At 41.6% G+C, this 14,118-nt stretch overlaps 1 protein-coding gene across 6 annotated transcripts in view; it reads left to right on the top strand.

The window, feature by feature from the left end:
• FGFR3 (fibroblast growth factor receptor 3) overlaps window positions 1–14,118 on the top strand; it is an 88,953-nt gene that overhangs the window by 45,369 nt on the left and 29,466 nt on the right. For all 6 annotated transcript variants that reach the window (XM_089510952.1, XM_089510951.1, XM_089510950.1 and 3 more), the window contains 2 exons: window positions 5,178–5,301; window positions 6,419–6,609. In XM_089510952.1, coding sequence (XP_089367078.1) covers window positions 5,178–5,301; window positions 6,419–6,609 — 315 coding nt within the window. The remainder of the gene's footprint in view (window positions 1–5,177; window positions 5,302–6,418; window positions 6,610–14,118) is intronic.

Raw genomic sequence — 14,118 nt, 5'->3', positions numbered from 1 at the left:
TCTATAGCAGGGGTAGGCAATCTTTTTGAGCCGGGGACCGGGTTGCTGTCCCTCAGACAACTGGAGGGCCAAAGCCAAAAAATAAATAATTAAATAATTTTTAAAAAAATTAAATATATAAATAAACCAGGACAAATGTAGGACAAAATTTTCAAATGGAAGACACTTTTTTGAAAAAAATGGAGGACACGTGAAATTTTTTTAAAAAATGTTAATATAAATGCATGTTTCTGAGGCTTCTATAGACAATTGCCCCCCAAAGGCCCCGGCAGCAATCGGTGGCAGGACCGGGCTGGGGCCGGTCCCAAGGCCTCGCCGGGCCGCATCCGGCCCGCGGGCCGCAGGTTGCCTACCCCAGGTCTATAGTGTGGTACTTATAGCTGGTTTCCCTTCCCTCTGTACAATAGATTCCACATGATCACTCCTACCCAAGGATCCCACTACTTCCACTCCACTGACCATTTTGTTAGGATTAAATCCAAAATAGGTGATTCTACTATTATTCCCTCTTCCACCTTCTGGATGATGAAGTTGTCTTCAAGGCAAGCGAGGAATATGTTGGGCCTTACATTCTTAACAAAGTTCAATTTCTAGTGAGTGTCAGGGTAATTGACTTCTCCCATTACTAATGCATCTCTCTATGTTGAATGCTTGGTCATTTATTTTTGAAAAGGCATCATTCAAATCTTCAGTCTGACTTAGAGGCCTATAGTTTGTTGTTGTTGTTGTTGTTTTTGTTGTTGTTGTGTGCCTTCAAGTCATTTTTCAGCTTATGGCGACCCTATCATGGGGTTTTCTGGAGCCAAGAGGATGTGATTCACCCCAAGGTTTCCATGGGCAAGCAGGGAATCAAATCACTGTATCAAGAATCCTATGCTCAAACCACTACACAATGCTGACTCTTGGGGCCTCTAGTACACTCTCACAATGACATGACTCTTGTTTCCCTGCCCCTATTTTCTCCTGAACCAACCCCTTAATTTTTAACTGCATGCTCTCAACCTTTTTTGCTTGGTCTAAGTCATAGATCTCCTCACAGGTGTAGACATACCTGATATATAATGCTGCTACTCCTCCCTTCATCTCTGATCTGTGACTTGTTGCTTTTTGTGGGGGTTGAGTTGGAAATATTCCTCTCTTTCTACATTCTCATCAGATTTCACCTCAGATTTTAGTGATGCTTATTGAATTATATTAGCTTTCTTGTGCTGAGAAAGAAAATTCATCTTAACAAGTTATTTTTATTTATTTCCCAAGCTCTGGTCATGAATGTAGAGACATCTGATATCATAGAATCGTAGAATCGTAGAGTTGGAAGAGACCACAAGGGCCATCCAGTCCAACCCCCTGCCATGCAGGAATTCTCAATCAAAGCATCCCTGACAGATGGCTATCCAGCCTCTACTTAAAGACCTCCAAAGAAGGAGACTCCACTACACTCCGAGGAAGGAGTGTGTTCCACTGTCAAACAGCCCTTGCTGTCAGGAAGTTCCTCCTAATGTTGAGGTGGAATCTCTTTTCCTGCAGCTTGCATCCATTGCTCCGGGTTCTGTTCTCTGGAGCAGCTGAAAACAAGTCAGCTCCCTCCTCAGTATGACATCCCTTCAAATATTTAAACAGGGCTATCATATCACCTCTTAACCTTCTTTTCTCCAGGCTAAACATCCACAGCTCCCTAAGTCGTTCCTCATAGGACATGGTTTCCAGACCCTTCACAATTTTAGTTGCCTTCCTTTGGACATGCTCCAGTTTCTCAATGTCCTTTTTGAATTGTGGTGCCCAGAACTGGACATAATATTTCAGGTGAGGCCTGACCAATGCAGAATATAGTGGCACTATTACTTCTCTTGATCTAGACACTATACTTTTATTGATGCAGCCTAAAATTGTATTGGCCTTTTTGGCTGCCGCATCACACTGTTGACTCATGTTCAATTTGTGGTCTACTTGGACTCCTAGATCCCTTTCACATGTAGTTTCATTCAGCCAGGTGTTCCCCATCCTATATCTGTGCATTTCATTTTTCCGCCCTAAGTGCAGTACCTTACATTTCTCCGTGTTGAATTTCATGATATCATGGAACATTCTCTCCAGCTGATTCTTGTTGAGTGTTTTGCTCACTGTTAGGTTCTTGAACTATTGGCCCATTTCCCCTTTTATCACTGAAACTATTTTCTTGGTGTACTTGGTGTTCTTCAGCCCTCTGGAATAGTGTCTCTTTTCCCCATGAAAATCATTTGAAAGCCCTCCTGATAAAGTTAACAAGATACTTAACAAATAGATTCTTACCAACTGATATGAGGTATAACCCACCTATTGCAAGATGTTTTTCATAAAATCACAGACCATGGTACAAGAAGCCATATCTTCCTGATACAAGAACATCTGCTGAGCTAGTTGCTCACTTCTAGTATCCTTCTTAGTATTTCTGGGTCATGTCCTTCAATAGAAAGGAAAAATGAAATAATCTATGCCCCAAGGTCCTTTAGTTTTCTCCCCAGAGCCTCATAGTCTTTGCAATATTTTGAAATTCCAGTAAAATAATAATAATAATAATAATAATAATAATAATAATAGGATTTATTTATATGCCGCCCAATCACTGGGAATCCGGGCGGCTTACAACAGAGGGGATAATAGTTCCCTGCCCTCAGGCTTACAATCTAAAAAGACACGACACAAAAGGAGAAGGGAATGGTGAAGGGGGAGGGGATCAGGTCCAGCATTCTTCTCTCCCTCTGAGGCCTGGACCAAGGCAGATGGGCCGGAGGGAGGGCTCTTCTTCTTCAGGCTAGCCCTGGTGGAGCTGGGGCCTGCCTGGTCAACTCCCTCATAGGCTGGAAGATGACAGTTATGGAGGGAGGAGTCTCTTTTTCCAGGCTAGCCCTGATGGAGCTGGGCCTGCCTGGTCAACTCCCTCATATAGGCCGGAAGATGATAGTTATGGAGGGAGGAGTCTCTTCTTCCAGGCTAGCCCTGATGGAGCTGGGCCTGCCTGGTCAACTCCCTCGCTGGCCAGAAGATGACAGTTACGGAAGGAAGAGTCTCTTCTTCCAGGCTAGCCCTGATGGAGCTGGACCTGCCTGGTCAACTCCCTCATAGGCCGGAAGATACTGTATAATTTGACAAAAAGTGCAGGATGAGGTATCTTAGGGCCCGAACAGACTGGCCAAAATAAAGCTGCTTCGGGTCACTTTAGCAGTATGCTGTTTGAATGACACAAGCATCTTAAGAAGCCAGAAGCTGCGCCAAAGTTGCGCTCCAGGCCTTAGGACTGGAGTGTTGCTTTAGCGTGGCTTCCGGCCTCTTAGGACGCATGCAGCATTTAAACAGCAGATTTATTTTGGCCTGTCTGTTTGGGGCCAAAGATGGGATACAGACCGCCCAAAAAGGGTGGTCTCCCGGCATCCTGGTTTGCTCTGCAGGGAAGCTGCAGCCTCCCGACTGCGGGGCTTCCCCGCGGAGCAAAAAGAACCCACAAAAAGCAGGTTCTTCTTGTGGTGCGATTGTGACACCAGGACGTGCGGACGCTAGACATCCATCAAAATGGTGGTGCCCATGTGTACAGGGTGCTGCCATTTTGATGTCCTCGTCACGTGCGAGGGGTGTCTGAAAGCACCGCCCCTCACACGTCACAACGGCACCTCATAGCACCCATCTGGAATGGGCCAACGAGACATAATGTCTGATAGTAAAGGGTGTTAAAATGAAGGGAGGAGGAAAAGTTCTTCTAGGAAAACTGATGCACAGGAGGGAAGTACTTATGAAATTATTTCATCACCTGTCAGTACTTGCTTGCAAACGTACTCTAAAGTAACTTTTAATCTGTTTCTCCCTCTGCCCCATCACCAAGCAGGGATTTTATCACTCACTAGTTCTCTCTGGCATATGCTCTTTCCACCTCCTGCATTAGGAAACTAGTGTTTCCAATATCATGGTACTGGAAAATTGTTTTTCCTTGGCAGTGGACACAAGATTAGGCCTTGAAGCAGTTGCAGTAAGACATAGGTGCTGCATCTGAGTCTATTTTTTTTCAAGACGGAAATTAATTTAAAACTGTCCTCATAAACTTAATTCACCTAAGTTGAAACTTAAGTGAATTTAACTTAATTCACTTAAACTAGTTCATGAGAGGAAGAAACAACCTCCACAGTGTGTATTAGTACATTTGTTGGGAAGGCAACAATTCAAAGCTCAAAGTTAATTAACAGTTAGTTGCATCAGGGTGGACAACTACAAGGTCTGCAGGGGCAATGTTTGACACATGGCGCTTCTGGTGGGCTGCAGCCCCTCACAATCATCCAATAAGCAGGCAATAATGAAACTAAAAATTATTTCCAGTGTACATTTTTGTCAAGGTTCAGGGTACTGGGGGATGTTTCAGTATTTGCCACTTGTGGAGGCTTCCAGGAGTGTTGGTTTTTTAGGTTTGTGTGATTTTCTCCCCCCATTTGAAAGAAAAAAGAGAGAGAGAGAGAGTGCAGAGAATGCAAAAAAAGAAGAGGAGGAGGAAGCACATAGGGATTTTCATGTGGCCTCCAGGCCACAGTTTATCTCCTCCCTGAACTACAATGAACAGATTTCACACACTTGTGTGTAATATGATATGAGGACAAAAATGATGATTTCTAGAGTATGGAGTGGGCTAATGTAGCTAAGCTTAGTGTGCTCTGTTTATAACACCAGAGCAATTGCATTTCACATATTTCTCTCCATTTGCCATGAAGCACTTTCAGAAAATTCTTTCTATTAGGTCATACATTCTCTTTTAAACTCACATTCCTATAATCACATGTGCTATAAGATTGGTGGCAAGGATGCTGTCTGGCAAAGTATTTCAAAAGCTTTTCTATGTGCAGCAAAGCACAACTTTTTGGCCATTTTGATGTATGAAATCATGTTACATACTTTGGTTTGAGGTTTAATCCTGCATTGCCTAGTTGAAGTTTAAATTTTTTTTATCAGTGCATTTATTATCTTAGAGGTTTCCATAATGTTCAAATGCATTCAAATATCTTGTTATTTCAATGCTACTTTCTAGCTTTAGTAACAAAATTCAAAATGGGAAAATTACTGGAATTCAGGAGAACTCTTCCTTTCTCCATGTTTCATGTCATTCTGTTCTGAGAGGAGCACCACAAGCAAGACTTATTTCTAGTTCTTCTTCATTTCTGCAGTTCCGCAATAAGCAATGGAGTATCGTCATGGAGAGTGTGGTTCCATCAGATCGTGGCAATTATACCTGTGTAGTGCGCAACAGATATGGCGTCATTTGGCATACTTACCAGCTCGATGTTCTTGGTAAATGTTTCAGCTTGCTTGTATCAGATAGTTGGTAATCATAGGTTGGATTGTGGATCAACTCATATCCCTCCCACTGGCTCTTTATATTAATGTGGACTAGAGAGGGGCAAACAAGGGAAGCACCTGCCAAAATTTGCAATTGCATTTGTAACCCTTCCCAAGCAGGGAGAATTTAGCTAGAATTGATCAGCATGCAAACATTTGAATCTAAACAGCACATTATAAAATTCCTTTTTCTTTGCCCACCGTTCTTCAATTTTACCATGTAACTATTCTGTCTCTTAAGGCTTCTGTTATTGTTTGTTATGGGGTACGTGCCTTGAGACCTGTAAGAGGCTTTCTACTGCCAGTATTATACATTCACCCATCCATTTTCGCTGGGGATCCAAAAGGAACTGAGAAAGGGCAGGAAGACCTCCTATCTATATAGAGGGTGGGCGGAGCTACTGCTAGCAATTCCAGTAGGATCCAGAAATGCTGCACAGGCACAGAATAACCCATTTGTGAGCTTTGCAGAGACCACGAAGAAGAACAGGCAGGCATTATCAACATATGGCCTATGGGTGGCTTGTGACTGTATCCTGTTTTTGTATGCCCGAGACTGACCGTCTTGAAAAATGCATTTTTAAAACAAAATGAAACATGTTGTACTGCACAGCTTCTACGTGCCTTGTTCGGTTTTAATGGGTGGAAGGAAGTGTCGGATTTTTAAAATCAGAAGTGAATTCCCAGGTACTTCAAAGTTTCATTGGGTGGGGGATGTGGCCCACATTATGTACAGTAGTGCAAGATTGATCCCCAAATCATCTGAATCAGAAAATTGGCCCCAGACCCAGGAGTAGAAATGGAGCCACAGCAAGGCTTCGACATGCTGTTTCTTATTGCAGAATAACATGCTGCAGCATAATTTGATCAGAGTCTGTCTTGTGTGCTTTAGTCTGTAATGCAGTTCTCTACACTGAACTCTTTCCCTAACATTATTCATCCAGTAGTATTTTTAAGAGTAAGTTTATGTAAAAGCATTAGTTTCCTGAAAGAGCAGCTTCCTGTTTATCAGGAAAAAATAAATCCCTTATTCTTCTCTTTCCTCCTCCTCCTCCTCCTTTTCATATAGAGAGGTCACCCCACCGCCCTATTCTTCAAGCAGGATTGCCTGCTAACCAGACAGTGGTGGTTGGAAGTGATGTTGAGTTCCACTGCAAAGTGTACAGCGATGCCCAGCCTCACATCCAATGGTTGAAACATGTGGAAGTCAATGGAAGCAAATATGGACCAGATGGAACTCCTTACGTCACTGTGCTAAAGGTTGGTAGACAGTTGTATTCTTGTATGTCTGTTCAGCTCCAAAGGGTGGAACTTCTATTCTGTTAGTAGTTCCTTTATAGACATTGGTGTTTCTGAATTTGTGACTGTTCACACTAAAATAGGAGTGAAAAGAATGTTCACCATTGTTCATTTCTTGGCAAAAAAAAAAAAGATTTCCCAGCAGTTATAAAACCTGATAGGGAAGAATAATACAGCGGTGAGATTTTGCCCAGTATTCACAAATGCTGAAATGTTTCAGGAGATTATTCTGCACAGAAATATATTGGGTGTGGGATTGAGAATTGTGTGGTTTTGCACAAAAACAATGCTTTTAGGGGGCCACTTACGGTTTTTGTGCAAGCTTTTGTTTTGTATACAAAAAAGCAATCTTACACAACAAAAATCTTGCATAAACAACAACAATCTTGTACCAAACCCTCCACATTTGTCATGTAAAACAATATCCCACATTTCTTTGCACAGTACTTCCTGATATGCTTTGCAATGTACAAATACTGGGCAAGAACTGTGGAGAAATGCTTATTTTTTTCTACAGTGGGAGTAAACTTTGGAAATTATTTGTCCTCATTTGCAAGAATGAAATAGTCAAATATTAACATCCCCACACTAGAATCACATTTCTTAAAATGGGGCAACATATACATGAAGACATTTATTACATTCAAGCTACCATTTAGCAGTTGTATTTTAGAATATTTAGTCCTCCTCAAGCTCTGATAAGCTGGTATAATACATTCTTTGAATTATCCACATTTTGTTGTATTACAACCTAAAATTGAAATGGATTTAATTAGCATCGTTAAATGGAGAAAGAAATAAAAACAACAGTGTGTTAGATGTTTGCTTCAGGCCAAGCCACAAACTGGTGAAGGAAGATGCTTTTCTGAAATAAGTCTCTAAAATGTCTTAGATATAAGAATTAGTACTTTTGGGTGACTTCATTTATAATAATATTTATTTATCTCTAGGAATCCAAGTGCATTACAACAGTAAAGCAAAATACAGTTAAAAGAGAATACATTAAAAATTCCAAGATCCCCAATAATAATGGTTCTCCCAAAAATTCCAGATGGGTGTTGCCAATAATTTTCTAGGTGAAGAAAGGAGCAAGGATCAGCATAGGATCAATTTGGGGACTTGATGCTAACTTATAGTAGTGAAATTGGTCATTGGAATCAAAGAAGGTATGCTCTAGGGGGAAGTAACCATGTAATGTTAGAATTCATGATTTTGGGACAGGCCAAAGGGGAGTACTGTATAGTCAAGCACAGAACATAAATTTCAGGAATAGTAAATTTATCAAGCTCAGGCAAATATTGGGTAGAATCCCATGACTAAAGATACAAAAAGACACTCTGCAAGATCGAAGGTTTTCATGGCTGGCATCCATAGTTTTTTGTGGGTTTTTCGGGCTATGTGGCCATGTTCTAGCAGAATTTCTTTCTGACGTTTCGCCAGCATCTGTGACTGGCATCTTCAGAGAATGCTTTGCCTGGAAAAATTAGGTGTATATATACTGTGTGAGTGTACACCCAATTTTTCCAGGCAAAGCATTCTCTGAAGATGCCAGCCACAGATGCTGGCGAAACGTCAGAAAGAAACTCTGCTAGAACATGGCCACATAGCCCGAAAAACCCACAAAAAACACCCTGCAAGAGTTTATGAAGAAGGAATTGCTAAAAGCTAAAATCTGTGATTACAAATGATTCCATGGAAGAAGAAAAATGGAAAACTTCTGAAAAAGCCCATGTGGCTGCACATTAAAATTGAAGAGAATGTGAAAAGAAAAAAGAGTATAAATAAAGAATGGAAGGAAAACACACGAAAGAAAAGTATAGATGTATAGCCCAAGCTTGCAGGAATAGTGTAAGGAAAGCTAAAGCTCATAATGAGATGAGACTGACTAGGGAAGCAGGAAGCAACAAAAAGAGTTTGAATATATTTGAAGTAAGAGAATGATCCAGGAAACAGTGAGGCTGCTGCTCAGCAAGGATGGTAACATGCCAACAGATCACAGCAAAAATGGAGATCTGCTCAGTATCTATTTTGCTTCAGTTTTTTTTTTTTCCTCCAAAAGAGAACTGCGTGCTTCCATGTATCAGCAGAAAGTTGGCAGGAGATCTGGATTGCAAATCTGATTGATAGTAAAGAATCGCCTTATTAACCTAAATGAATTCACATCTGCAGGGCCAAAGGAACTACATCTGAGGAAGCAGGCTCAAGCCTAGAAAAGCTCATGGTACCAGCGTCTTTCTTTCAGTTAGTCTCAAAGGTGCTATTAAGATCCCTTTGCATACATTCCAGAGTATTGAAGGAACTTGCTGACATATTTTCTGAACCACTTGCCATTATTTTAGAGAAACCATAGAAAACAGATGAGGCAAACAAACATTGTTCCTCTCTTCAGAAATGTCAAAAAAGAAGATCCAGGGAGCAACAGGCCAGTCAGCCTGACCTCAAGTCCAGGAAAACTATTAGAACAGATTATACAGGAATATCTTGATGACAATGCAGGGATTAGTAGGATCTAGCATGGATTTGTTAAGAACAAATCCTGCCAAATTAATATCTTTTTAAAATCGGGATCACTATTTTAGTACACGGTAGGATTGCTGTGGTTGTCATTTATCTGGATTTCAGAAATACCGTTGATAAGGTCCTCCAAATATTTTAATTAGCAAACTGACTGGATATGGATCAGATGGAAACACAGTCAAATGAGGCCATGATTTGTTGGAAAACTGTGCTGAAATAGTCATAGAAAATGACTGCACTTCATATTGGAAGCAGATCTTCAGTGGAGTGCTGCACAGTTTTGTCTTGGGGTCGTTACTCTTCAACATGTTTAATAATTACTTAGATGATGGATGGATGGATGGAATTCTTATCAAATTTTTAGATAATAAATCATTTAGAGGGGTAGTTAACCCATTTGAAGAAAAGACTAGACTTCAGAAGGACCTCGATAAACTAGAACATTGTGTGGAAATTAATAAAATGAAATACAACAAAGAAAAATGCACAGTACTACAGATAGACCATAAAAACCAAATGCAGTGGTATAAGATAAGGGATTATTATTATTATTATTTATATCCCACCTCTCCCTTTTCGAGGATTGAGGCAGGTAACAATAAAATTAAAGCAAATTACATGAACATGAACAAATAGCAAAAAACATTCCCTGATATCCCCAACCTTCCCTCCCTCACATATAAATTTAACAATAAAACAGTAAAACCAACAGTCAATAGTACATTACTAAAAACAGTAAAAAACAGAGTAGCAGTATGGGAGGGGGGTGCTAATCTAGTCGGGCGGGTAAATCTGTTCTAATTTGGAGGCCAGTCTGGGAAGGGCCACCGGAAGAGATACGTTTTTATTGCCTTTTTAAATAGGTCGAGAGATGTAATACGGTGGATCTCCTCCGGCAGGTCATTCCAGATTTTAGGAGCAGCAGTTTAAAAGGTCCTCTAGGAAGTTGCAACCAATCTAGTTTTCTTCGGCTGCAATAAGTTCTTCCAAGAGGATCTGAGGGGTCATTCCCACTGGCCTGTAATGCGGGTCTGGATGCGAATCATGGGTGCATCGTTTCCACTTGAGTGCAAATCCGACCTGCATTGCTACGAAATCGTTCCCACTGAGATTTGAATCTGAATCGATTTATCTAGAAAAACTCGAATTATAGGTCGATAAATCGGTTTTTAAAAACTGGTTTTAAAGCGAGTTTTCCTGTGCCTCCTGAGTCTGATTCGGGGCAAATGAATGGGAACGAAAGGGTGTCTGATTCAGGAACCTGGAGATGGGAGGAGCAGCGCTCAAGGGGTTGGCCTGGGGGTGTCACCTTCCTTGTTCTCTTTCTGCATCGCTGGCGCCATTTTCTTCCATTCGCATAGCCCAGGGGTAGACAAACTGTGGCCCGCGGGCCAGATGCGGCCCGGCAAGGCCTTGGGACCGGCCCCAGCCCAGTCCTGCCGCCGATTGCCGCCAGGGCCTTTGGCCTCTCGCGCGCAGGGGCAAGGGGGGCAATTGTCTATAGACGCCTCAGAAACATGCATTTATATTAACATTTTTTTTAAATCAGCAAATTTTTTTGCGTGTCCTCCACTTTTTTAAAAAAAGTGTCCACCATTTGAAAATGTTGTCCTACATTTATCCCGGTTTATTTATTTATTTAATTTTTAAAAAAAAAAAAACATTTAATTATTTATTTTTTGGCTTCGGCCCCCCAGTTGTCTGAGGGACAGCAACCCGGCCCCCGGCTCAAAACGGTTGCCTACCCCTGGCATAGCCTTTACCCCAGTGGATTGCTACCTCCCCTCTGCTCCTCATTCATAGACGGATGTGTGAGAAGAGCCATTGAACATCATTTTAAACTATTTTTTTTCTTTTTTCACCTCTGCCTGAGCGCCTGAGCAGCAGATGGGCTTTGCAGTACATGCCTGCTTGTTCGCCCTCCAGACAGCCCAGAGAGCAATGGGGCAGGCAAAGGGATTTGGGGGAATGGAGGAGACACAACAGAAGAGTCTTGGATGTAGCCAATTTTCACTGGCTGCCCCCCCCCCCCCAAAAAAAAACCCAAGACTTGTGACGTCTGACGCCTACGTGCTTGATTGACAGCTTGCAGACACAAATGGGAACGGGGAGGAAATTACTCTGCTTTAAAATACAGTGATGTAAAATAAATGGGAACGAAAACTGGGTCTAAATAAATCGAGGTAATTTGCCCCTTTTCGAAATGGAAACGATGGAAAAAAATTCGAATTAGTCTCGGAACATAGTCTGAATCGCGCCAATATAATCCGTTTTATCTGCCAAGTGGGAATGGCACCTGAGTGTGCAGGAAGGATTATACTTGGCTTGGCAGTAGTACATGTGAAAAGGACCTTGGGCTTATTGTGGCTTTCAAAAAGGTTTCTCCAAAGATTATGCCTATTATATATACTCAACTAGAAGTCAAGGACACGTTTTGGGGCCAAAATTATGGATTTTTATATGACCCATGGATAAGTCAATGGGCATGTAACAGAGGATCTAAAGGATGAATCATAGAGTTGGAAGAGACCACAAGGGCCATCCAGTCCAACCCCCTGCCATGCAGGAATTCTCAGTCAAAGCATCCCTGACAGAAGGCCATCCAACCTCTGATTATTATTATTATTATTATTATTATTTATTAAACTTTATTTATATAGTGCTGTAGATTTACACCAAGAACTGTTCAAGCTGGCATAACTGTTTGAATTCACTCTAATGGCTGGGTCGATGAGAAAGCAGGGCAGGGGGTAAAGCAGTGCTTCCAGGACTTTTCACCAGGGGATAATCCTCTTTTAAATAAGTTAAAGTACAGTACTTACATTAACCTATAGATAAGTCAACTCAGTTTTTGGGGGTTCAATTTTTGACTAAAATTTCTAGACTTATACATGAGTATATACAGTACAGTGGACCCTCCTCTCTTGTGGACTTGAGGTCCACAGTATTGGATATTCATGGAGGAACGACCTCCGTTATTGTCAATACATTCAAGCTTATGGGGCTTGAATATATGTGAGTCTCTGTTTTCACGGGGGGGGGGATGTGTGTCCATAATGGATCCCCCACAAAAACAGAGGGTCAACTGTACTTCTGAAAGTAGAAGATAAAGCATTACACTTTATGGATATTTTTCTGTTACAAAATGTGGAACAAATTCGAGACCAAACTGTAGGACAAATGCAGGACAAAACTCAGCCCAAAATGTAGGACATTTAAGAAAAAAGGAGGACCTTAAATGTCCTACATTTTGGGCTGAGTTTTGTCCTGCAGTTGACCTACAGTTTAGTCTCGAATTTGTCCTACATTTTGTCCCTGGTAATAGTGGACAATTATGGCAACCCTATTTCTGTATATCAAGATCATTTCAATGGGTTTCAGAGAAACAAGTCATGCCAGACTAATCTGATCTTTTTTTAAATTAAATTACCAGCTTGATAGATTAAGGGAATGCCGTAAATATAGTATATCTTGATTTCAGTAAGGCCTTTGACAGGGGTCCCCATGACATTCTTGCAAACAAGCTTGCAAAATGTGGGCTAGACAAGGTAACCTTTTGTGAGACTTGAGAACCTCAGGCTAATGATCCACAACCAACTTAATGTAAAACAAAAAAGTTTATTGTAGGATGCACAGCAGAAGTAACCACAAGCACATCTTTGCAGAATCTGAAGGCACAAGGAAAAGTTCCCACTTTAAAACCCCACCTAGGACTCAATCAACACGGCAACCAGCCACATTACAGTTGAAGAACCATTACATTCTATCCCACATTCCAAATCCCTTAGCAGGGCCCCATCCACAAGCCAAACCTCACCCTTAATATTCCACCTTATTTTCCCAACCACCAAAACTATACAATGAACTTTATCGCATCGGGTTCTCAGCCCGGCCCGGCAGGAAACGGAAACGAGTGGGGGACGGATTTTACCGCACACACCCGTCCCTCACTTGTTCCATTCCCCCTCTCTTCCCTGCCCTTTCCGTTCCAGAGGGAACGCTTTTTGAGAACTGTTCAGAACAGTTCTCAAAAATTTCCCCCTCTGGAATGGATTAAGAACGGAAGAGAGGGGGAACGGAACGAATGAGGGACGGGTGCATGCGGTAAAATCCGTCCCCCACTTGTTCCGCACTCGTCCCTGCTCCTTCCGTTCTGTGCTCAGAACGGAACGGAAGGAGCCAATGCGATAAAGCTCAATGTTTCAACACACAGAACTATCTAGATCAATATATATATTAACCATACAACAGTGATCATAAATGAGCTGAATACATGAAATGAATATTAAATAACCGGATATGTCTAATATTATACTTAATCTTAACAGGTTCTGACACCTTTACATGGATTTGTAATTGGTTGACTGGCCAAACCAAAGGATGCTCAACAATGGCTCCTTTTCATCCTGCAGAGAAGTGACCAGTGGGGTCCCACAGGGCTCTGTCCTGGGCCCAGTGCTATTCAACATCTTTATCAATGACCTGGATGATAGAATTGGGGGCGTACTTATCAAATTTGCAGATGACACCAAATTAGGAGGAGTAGCTAATACCCCAAAGGACAGGATCAAGATTCAAAATGACCTGAATAGACTAGAAAGCTGGGCCAAAGCTAACAAAATGAAATTCAATACGGAGAAATGTAAAGTACTGCACTTGGGGTGGAAAAATGAAATGCATAGATATAGGATGGGGCACACCTGGCTGAATGAGACTATGTGTGAAAGGGATTTAGGAGTCCAAGTAGACCACAAATTGAACATGGGTCAACAGTGTGATGCGGCAGCTAAAAAGGCCAATGCGATTTTAGGCTGCATCAATAGAAGTATAGTGTATAGATCAAGGGAAGTAATAGTGCCACTGTATTCTGCTTTGGTCAGGCCTCACCTGGAATACTATGTCCAGTTCTGGGTACCACAATTCAAAAAAGATGTTGAGAAACTGGAGCATGTC

The sequence above is a fragment of the Sceloporus occidentalis genome, unplaced genomic scaffold (assembly GCF_023333645.1).
Source record: "Sceloporus occidentalis isolate IW3139 unplaced genomic scaffold, rSceOcc1.0.p SCAF_2, whole genome shotgun sequence".
In the NCBI taxonomy this organism is placed as follows: domain Eukaryota; kingdom Metazoa; phylum Chordata; class Lepidosauria; order Squamata; family Phrynosomatidae; genus Sceloporus; species Sceloporus occidentalis.
Note: the sequence above shows the minus strand (reverse complement) of the source record. Positions and strands in the feature narration are given on the sequence as shown.